A 9205-nucleotide genomic window follows, 5' to 3' on the forward strand; every position below is an offset into this window, starting at 1 on the left:
CAGTTTTACTATCTGCATCATAACAGGGTTTTCCAACTCAACTTAAACATCTGTCAAGAAACAAAAGTGAATAAATCAAGGGTTAAAAATCTAAAGAAGTATCCAAGTCGTCCCCTAAGGGGGGAAGGGCGTTTATCTGTGGGCAAAGCTGCTGTCTGTCCAGCGACCACACCTACCAGGGCGTGGCCTGCTCCCAGGGCGAGCTATTTCTGCAAGGTCATTTAAGCAAGATTTAGACAGTCCTGTGAAGCCATCCACAAAGTGGATGACTGGTGAGACGCCACAGGGTTTAGGATCCCGAAAAGGCTCTGGACTTGAATATAATTGAGAAACAACAGGGCTACCATTTAAATTACCCCACACATGTTTTAGTTTTTCATGTAGCTTGAATCCTAACTTGAAATAGAGTTCTAAATGTAGCAAAAATATAAAATGATCTAGAGAGATCTAGAGAGATCTAGAGAGATCATTTCACTTTAAAATGTTTTTCTTTGGTTCAACTAGATTCAAGGCACTGTGCTCATTGAGGGCATGCAATGCATAACAAGCTTAAAATAAAACTTCTCAATTAGGACTAAATAAAATGAAAGCCAATACATTTCCCCACACCTAAATGATTCCCCTAAATGATCCCCTCTCACGATATTCACAACATCTAATCTAAGTTAGCCTGTCACAACGTCCTCCTGGAATCCCTGCAAGCCTGTTAAAGGTCACCTATCACTGTCTTTGTTTACAACCTATTGTGTAGGATTCCCCCCTGGAAATAAGCACTGTGGACACATTTCTCGCTCTTTGAAAAATACTGGCCACGAGGCACATTCTAAGCTATTGATAACTGCTTGCTTCCGGTCATCTGCCAGTGACAGAGGGCTCCAACGCATGGAAATTTTAACGGTAAATTGACGTATCCATTAGCCAAACAACCATCTCAGTAACCTATGGTATAACCTTACTCAAAGATCTTGTGTCCAGCTGGATGTACCAACCTCGGGGGCCTCCATTTTCTGGTATTTCCAAGTCAGTCCTGTAAATATTCTGCGGCAGGCAGCGGGTGCAACTGTGCACGGCACGGGTGACTGCCGTGTTCTTTCAAACACGCCCATGTGCTAGTCCTATTCCTGCTGCTCACACAACAGTGGCATTTAAACCTGAAGATGGTGCTTAACTTTAAATACCAGATTAGCAGATAACCAGGTTGAAACTGCATCGAAACTGCACACCACTACCCTTGGCCATATGCATCTTCAGCAGCGACCCAGAGGTCTCTGGAGCGGTTGCAATTTCAGCCTTTTGATGATGTTAACATTTGGGGAGGGACAGTGAAGAACTAACCCTTAAGAAAGATAAGGTTAGTGGTTAATATTCCAGCATCATTACCTATAAACAAATAAGGCATTTCATGAAAGGGTAACTTATTATTTCTACAGGGCCTAATTCTATTGTTGCAAACATACTGCACTGAAGATATTCCTCAGGGCGTTTCATAATAGACTATTTTGCTCCACAACAACCCAGAGACTTTGCTTTCAGCACGAAAAGATGGGGACACTGATGTTTCCGCCTCGCAGTACCAGTTTCATTCTCCTGTCAACTCTAACTGCCCCTGACAGCCAGGTGACCACAGATTGCCTCCCTCTGGGGAAAGGGAAGGACAGGACTCTGGGCATTTGGGTGTCGTGACCCAGGGGGTGGCACGGGTCCCCCCTCGCGCCAGCCCTACCCTGGCCAGGTGCCCCTCCGGCGCCCCTGCGCGGGGCCCTCTCTCCCGCTCACCTAATGACCAGGAGTTCGTGGAGCAGATACGCAGCTGCGGCCAGCAAAGCTCCCCCGGTCAAGTAAAGTGTTTTCTTCCACCAGGGATCGGAGCCCAGCCCTGCCATGATCCCACCGTAATCCTGCAAAGGGAAAGCGATGATGTCCCCATAAAAGGAGAAGGGCTCCTCGGTCCCGGCCCACCAGCCGAAGAAGGAGACGCTCTGGTTCCAGCTCAAATCCACCACGCACGGCCTGGACGAGGCAAAGCCAACCCCCCAGAGCATGCTGCGCGGCTGGCTGCGGACGGCCCTCCCAGGGCCCGCGCCGCCCGCATGGGAAGGGGCCGGCGCGGCCCGGCGCGGGCTCAGCTGCAGGCGGGGAGCGCGGGCGGCGGCGGCGGCGGCGGAGGAGGAGGAGGGAGGGCGCGGGCCGCGGGCGGCGGGCCTGGCCGGCGGGGCCCCAGGGCCCGGGGCGGCAGCGGCGGCCGCCGGCTTTCCCCGCAGCGGCCTCTCCGCGCCTCTCTTTGTGTCGGCGCCTGGAGAAGGCCGCGTGATGTCATTGCTCCCCGGGGCTGGGAAACAGAGGCGGGATAAAGTCACCTACCCCGCGCCCTGCCCCCGCCCCGCATCTCCGCGGTCCGGCGGCCTCCGCCCCGGCGGGAGCTGCAGGGCTGGGGCGCGCCGGGCGGGCTCCGCGCCTCCAGGAGGCACGGCCTGGAGCGGCTCTGAGCGCTAGGGTAGGGCTGCGGGGGTGGGTGCAGAAAGGCTCCGCCGGGAGGACGCTGCATCCGGGCCCGGATCTCGGTCCCCCCAACCCGCGTGTCCCGCCCTCCGCCTTCGCTCCAGCCCCTCCCGTAGCCCGGGAAGTGGGGAGCGCGCAGGACTCACCTGGGGCCGCGCGGAGCTGCCGGCAGGAAACGCCACCCGGCGGGGCTGGGGACCAAGACCCGGATCAAGGTCGGGAATTAGACCGCTCTCGCCATCAGCAAAGCGCTGTGTATTTGCATAACTTACAAAAAACACTCATTAAATTACACAATTCCTCAGGTCTTGGCCATGTGCTTACAGAGGGGAGATGTCTGGTGTGATAGTGAAAATGTACTCGAGAGATTTTCCCTCTGACAAACCCAGCTCAAGTCTTTCCCCCTTTGAAATCATTGTCAGGGAACTCGCTGATGTGGGGTGTTTTGTTTTTCTTTTTCTTCCTTTTCGGTGCTGAAAAATATGTCAAACGTTGTGTGTGTGTGTGTGTGTGTTCAGTTTATTTTTACTTTAACTTCATTTTTTTAGTTTGCAAGTACAAAGAATAAGACTGTTTCATAGAAGTTTACGATGTACACACAGATTTTAGCAAGAGCATGGATAGTTTAAAATTGTTTGGAGGAACTGAAAAAAATTCAATTAGGCGATTTATTTCTCTTAAGGCAAAAGGATGGATGTAGGAACCCTCCAGGCTTGTGCATGAGGAAGCGGAGGTTGGGGTGAAAAAGGACTCCCCCTTCCTTCCTAGTTCCCCTACCACACCAGCCCTTAGAACAGGCAGTGAGTGTGGTCATACTGTTACAATATAAGCTTGTTGTGAGCCACAGCCAGATAAAGTGGGGGGCTAGCCAGGCTGGTGCCTAAGCAGCAGCAGTGAGGGGTCCCAAACACTACGGTATATGTGACCTTTCAGGAAGAAGCAAAGTGTGGTTGGAAGCGAACCTTCCATGAGCAGGTGGTAAAGAGTGGAACTCAAGGGCCTGCTGGGGTGAAGGGTAGTCACCAGACAGTCTTCCAGGGAGAGGAACCCCGAAGCTGGAGGGCATTGTGCATAGAAGGCAGAGTGGGTGGAATTTGGGATCAGAGCAGAAATGTTCTATGCTGAGACGGGACAAGGAGTGCTGGCACCAGTGATTCCCCATTCTCCCACATAGCACTCAGCCTTTGCTCTCATTATATGTTGAGCCAATATTTCAAGAATATCAGCTTGATATTTGGTACCGAATTCTTTGCCTAAGTGTCTAGGTCCATAAATCATCTTCTGCCCTGTAATTAACAGCCAGAGGGAACTGAACAGAAATGGGTTAAGAGAGGAGCCGAGGAGACTGACTCTTCAAAGAGTGGCTCCTCAGAATCCCATGGAGAGCCAGATCCCAGGCTCAAGCTCCTGGATTCCTGCACAATAGCTGTGTAGGACCCTGCCCTGCAGGGTGAAGAGTAGGGAGCTGAGCATGAAGGACTCCTGGGGTCCCTCAGCTAGTGAAATGGAATGAAGACCTCGGGAGCCAGAGGGGGCATCTTTACCCCTCCCACTACCACTACCAGTTCTGATGGCCTTGGTGTCATAAACATGGACATTAGCTACACACTTGAGGTATCTTGTCATTTTTCTTTTTCAAAGACTTTGTTTTACTAACTTTAATTGAGGTGTTACAAGAAAAGGGAAGGGACTAATATATCTTGAACTTCTGCCTGTCTGATATTTATTTCAGTAACTTTTCAAAACAACCTGTATCAGGTAAGCATTGTCATCCACATTTTACAAGTGAAGAGACTGAGGCTCAGAGAGGTGAATTAACAAGTTCACTTCCCAGTGCCAGGATTCAAACCTAGTATGTCTGACAGCAGCAGTCCTTTGGATTTTGCACCACCTACAATGTTTCTCACACCAAGTAGGGTAGATGTTGAGGAAAATTTGCCTTCATTGGTTGATGTGAGCTTTTGTCTATTAGCTTTTGTTTGTTACTGTATGTGAGGTGATGGCTAGCTTAGGGTTAAAAAAATTCTGTGCTGTGAGTAGGGGTTGAGAGAATTCCCCCTTTGGTCTCATCCTCCGAGTAGGGGAGATGTAAGACGATGTTGCTTTTTGTCTGTTTCGCCCGCATCAGCAGATGAAGTGAAGAAGTAGCTAAATTAAATCAGGATGACGTGACAGACACGTTGCCAAGCTTTGAAAGGCCTTGGGCCGATGGCCCCAGGCGAGAACAGTAGGTATTATTTTCATCACTCAGATGTGCAACGTTCTTATCATTAACTGCCGAACCCTCCCGGAACTGGTGATTCCTTGAGAGGGGAGGCAGGAACAAAAAACTTGGCTCTGGGGTGCTTCTAAAGAGATAGACAAGACAGACCTCAGGTGCCATAAGGATGGATTGATTGCTGTTTCAAGAGATTGCTATTCAGAAGGTTCGCTGTTTCAGGACTGCTTTTCAGGATTGGATGTTTCAGAGTAAGAGATTGGAACTTGCCTCAATGGACAGTAGAGAGTTCTTTTGTTGGTGAATTGTCATCATTCTAGCAGCTTTGGAACTTGTATGCAGCTTGCAGTATCAGAAGACTCCCTAACTTTTGGCAACAACAACAGCAATGGCAAACGCAGCAACATTCTTGGGAACTAGCAAGCAGCAGTAGGTATTATTTTCATCACTCAGAGATGGCTGAGTTTCTCTCAGCTGCAGCCCTGGCAAGGTTTTGATTCCTGACTTTTCCAGTGCTGTTCTCCCCCCGTTTGGTGAGCTTTGGGCATCTACTGTAATAGTTACTATCCTATAAAGCTTATTACTGCTTTTGGATACTCCTTACTGATGTTATTTGTGTATTTAGCCAAGTGATTTTTGATCAATAGTAAACGTGTTGGGATCTCTTAAACTTATATGTATGTGTACTCCTCTGACATGACATTGTTATTAATGACTACAGTTTAGTCTAAACCTCCTTTACTTTCTGTCATTAGCACATTCTATTAATTGTCTTTGTCATTTGCTATTGCGTATTGCTACATATATTGATTAGATATTGCTAAACAAATCAATTAATCCTCTCTTTAGTGTGTGCTCCTCCTCCTTTTTTTGGCTCGTCATTACACAGTGCTGGGTCGCTGTCCATGGTATTGTTTCTTTATACCATTCAATTCTGAATGATGTCTAAACGCAATGGCTGCAAAGCCCCAAATGCCTACCAGTTAGTTATACATGCCGTCTGTCGCCTTGTGAGAAAGATGGATTCAGACAGTTCCGTATACAGACATGCCTACACCTGTGTCATGTGACTCTGAAGCCTGCCCATGATGATATGACATGGAACAACTAAATCAGTGCTTCCCAAACTTTAAAGAGTAAATGTATCAACTGCGGTTCTGCCGTGATGATTCAAATAAGGAAAAATTAGACCTATGCTTCTCAAACATCACTGTGCTTCTGAATCCCTGAGGCTCTCTTTTTCACATACAAACTCGACTCAGTAGTTCTGTGGTGGGGTCTAAGATTCTGCATTTCTAACAAACTTCCAAGTGAGACCAGACCACACTTTGATTAACAATGGTACACCACTGGCTTCTGAGGAGGATCAAAGACGCCCCCCTATGCTAATGGCTTTTAATCAACACAGTCAAGTCACTGTTCTTTATGAGTTTAGACACCAGACATACAGATAAGAAGGTTGGCTCAGCAGTAGAATCAGGTATGGAAAGAAAATGAATCAAGACTCAAGAAGACCGATTAGAACAGATAGTAATGCATATCCCTTCTGAAAGGTCCTAGCCCAAGTGCTAGGGGCTGAGGAAGTCACTGGGCAGGAAAGATGGGGTGGGGAGGAGTAAAGGAGGAGAGAGAGAAGACAGAGAATCCTGAGGGAATTAGTGATAATCATGGCACATTTATCAGGTGCCAACATGAAGAGCATAAACAAATAGATACAATGCTTTATAAATTTCACTGATCTTGGAAAATTTTTCCCCAAGAATGTACTTCATGTTTCCAAATATAGCCTCAGAGATTTAAGACTTTGCTGCTGTGGTAATAAGTGGATGTCATGTTGGCACTATTGCTGGTTTTACATAATAAAATTTAAGATACCATTTTATTAAAATATCTCAATATTATTCAAAAAATAAAAAATTTACTTGATAATGTTACCCTGAATTTTATTGTAAAGCTTCTGCTTTCTTGGCTTCACTTGGTTATGTGTGAGAGGATACGAGGTCTAATATCCTACCCAGGTATTCTGAATCCTAACCAACATTATAGCTGGAAGACAGTGTGTCACCATAAGGTGACTTTGCCTATCTACTTTCTGATCCACTGGACTTGAGCATTTTATACATCATTATATCACTCTCAGAAAACATTTTCTACAAGACTGACTTGATGCTAAGACAGGATATGCAAATAATAACCAGGCTCAAATGAGTGAGGGGCAATTAAGAAGGTGGGTGATGAGAAGGATTTGGGACATTTTGAGCTTGGGCAGTGTATTAGTTTGCTAGGCCTGCCGTAACAAAGTACCGCAAACTGGATGGCTTAAACAACAGAAACTTCCTCATAGTTCTGGAGATTATACATCTGTGATTCCAAGTGTTGGCAGGCTTCTCTCCCTGGCTTGTTCATGACCATCTTTACCCTGTGTCTTTACCTGATCTTTCCTCTGTATGTCTGTGTCCTGATCTCATCTTCTTAATAAGGACACTAATCGTATCGATGTAGCGCCACCCGAATGACCCCATTTTCCTTAACTACCTCTTTAAAGGCCCCAACTCCAAATATGTCAAATGTTGAGGTACTGAGGGTTAGGGCTGCAACATACGGAGTTTTAAGGGGACACAATCCAGCCCGTAACAGACAACCTATGGACTCCCAAGGTGGAGACGGCCAGTGGCAACTGAATGCGTGAGTTTAGAGAAGAAATTTGGGCCTGGGGTTGAGATGGCTGGAGGTCATTAAAGATAAGGGAGTTGACCTGAGAATGTGAGAGTTATGCTGTGAGAGAGGAGAGCAGGGCCAAAGACAGAACCCTGAGAACACCGCGTTTGGAGGACGGGAGGCTCACCCAGGGAACTGAGAGAAGGGAGCCCAGGAGGGAAGCCTCACAGGTGTTAGGACGGCAGCAGCCAAAGGAAGTGGGTAAGTGGGTGTTGGTTCAAGAACGTGTGAGGTGGGATCAATAGTGTTTCATGTTCCTCCAAAATCAAGCAAAATAAATTTAGCCAGCAGAACGGACATTGCTGATCTTGGTGGGTGAGCCCCTTAAAGTGTCAAGGGAGCACAGGCTAAGATTAAAAAATGAAGGGCAGGATGATAAGTGCAGATAACGCCCACAACAATTTGGCTGTGAAACAGGAAAGCAAAGGTGATAGTTAGAGGCAGAAATAAATATGTTTTCCATCCTTTCAAAATAGAGGTTATGATTTCTATTTTTATTATCAATACATGAACACAGTATAAAACTCAAAAGCTATGAAGAAGAACGCACTGAAAAGTAAATCTCCATGCGGGTCTTCTCCCCTTACCTCCAGATGTGATCCGGCTCTTCTCCACCCTGCTCCTTGCCCTGGAGGTTCACGTGCAGGAAGGACATGAAGGACTTCCTTGCACTATGGCTTCCTGTTGTACACGCTGAAACTTCCTTCATGGAGTTTACCTTAAGATGGAGATTGGAGGACAGGAGGAGTGTAAGGAAGGGATGACTAAGCCATGGTTATCTTTTTCTGCAGTCTCCCTAGACCATGGCTCCTATCAGGCAGCCTTTTCCTCTGCATTGCTACCCTCTGTGGGTTTCAGGAACTAATTCCACACATTTCCCCTTCGGCAAGAAGGGTGACAAGGGCTTCCTGCTGTTGCTGGCCCTGGGACTCTATCCTCTCGTAAACATCCCTTTTATTAAATAAGTGCTCCTCAAAATAACCAGTTTGAGTGTGCCTTTGGTTTCCTGCTGTGACTCTAAGGGGCAAAGTTTCCCTCCTAACTCTGTTCCCCAGTTCTTCTCCCCAGAGACAAATACAGTCATCAGCTTCTGTGCTTATTCTGAAGTTTTCTATGCGTTATAAAAAGCATTTCCTACATATATATATATATATATATATATATATATATATATATATATATATTCGGATAATTCAGTTCACGAATTCATCCTAGAGAAAGTGCTACATATCTCATTGCTGAATATCGCTACGGTCACCTTCAAAGTACTTCCTTGGGAAGCTATGCACTGATGCCAGCACCTAGTCCACCCTTCAAAGCAATTTTGGAACTCTTTTTCTGGAATGGCCATCAGAGCTGTCATCGTATTACCCTTGATGTCCTGAATGTCATCACAATGTCTTCCTTTCAATATTTCCTTCATCTTTGGGTAAAGAAAGAAGTCATTGGGGGCCAGATCAGGTGAGTAGGGAGGGTGTTCCAAAAAAACATTTATTTGTTTGCTGGCTAAAAACTCCCTCACAGACAGTGCCGTGTGAGCTGGTGCATTGTCATGATGCAAGAGCCATGAATTGTTGGCAAAAAGTTCAGGTCGTCTAACTTTTTCATGTAGCCTTTTCAGCACTTCCAAATAGTAAACTTGGTTACCTTTTCGTCCAGTTGGTACCAATTCATAATGAATAATCCCTCTGATATCAAGTTAGCAACATCGTTGCAACAAGTTGCAACAAGTTCACATTTATTTCAAAGGTATGTTAACCTAGATTCACA

General features: G+C 46.5%; 1 protein-coding gene across 3 annotated transcripts in view; it reads right to left on the reverse strand.

The window, feature by feature from the left end:
- FAXC (failed axon connections homolog, metaxin like GST domain containing) overlaps nt 1–2664 on the reverse strand; it is a 67836-nt gene extending 65172 nt beyond the window's left edge. Inside the window, exons 1-2 of one of the 3 annotated variants that reach the window (XM_033101335.1) lie at nt 2646–2664; nt 1777–1898 (exon numbers count right to left, since the gene is read on the reverse strand). In XM_033101335.1, the coding sequence (XP_032957226.1) occupies nt 1777–1883 (107 nt within the window). In that variant the 5' untranslated portion in view covers nt 1884–1898; nt 2646–2664. Of the gene's footprint in view, nt 1–1776; nt 2139–2361; nt 2578–2645 lie in introns of those variants that run through there. The other 2 variants (XM_033101325.1, XM_033101317.1) reach the window with 2 other exon arrangements.
- Between the last annotated feature and the right edge of the window lie 6541 nt (nt 2665–9205).

The sequence above is a fragment of the Rhinolophus ferrumequinum genome, chromosome 3 (genome assembly GCF_004115265.2).
Source record: "Rhinolophus ferrumequinum isolate MPI-CBG mRhiFer1 chromosome 3, mRhiFer1_v1.p, whole genome shotgun sequence".
NCBI classification, from domain to species: domain Eukaryota; kingdom Metazoa; phylum Chordata; class Mammalia; order Chiroptera; family Rhinolophidae; genus Rhinolophus; species Rhinolophus ferrumequinum.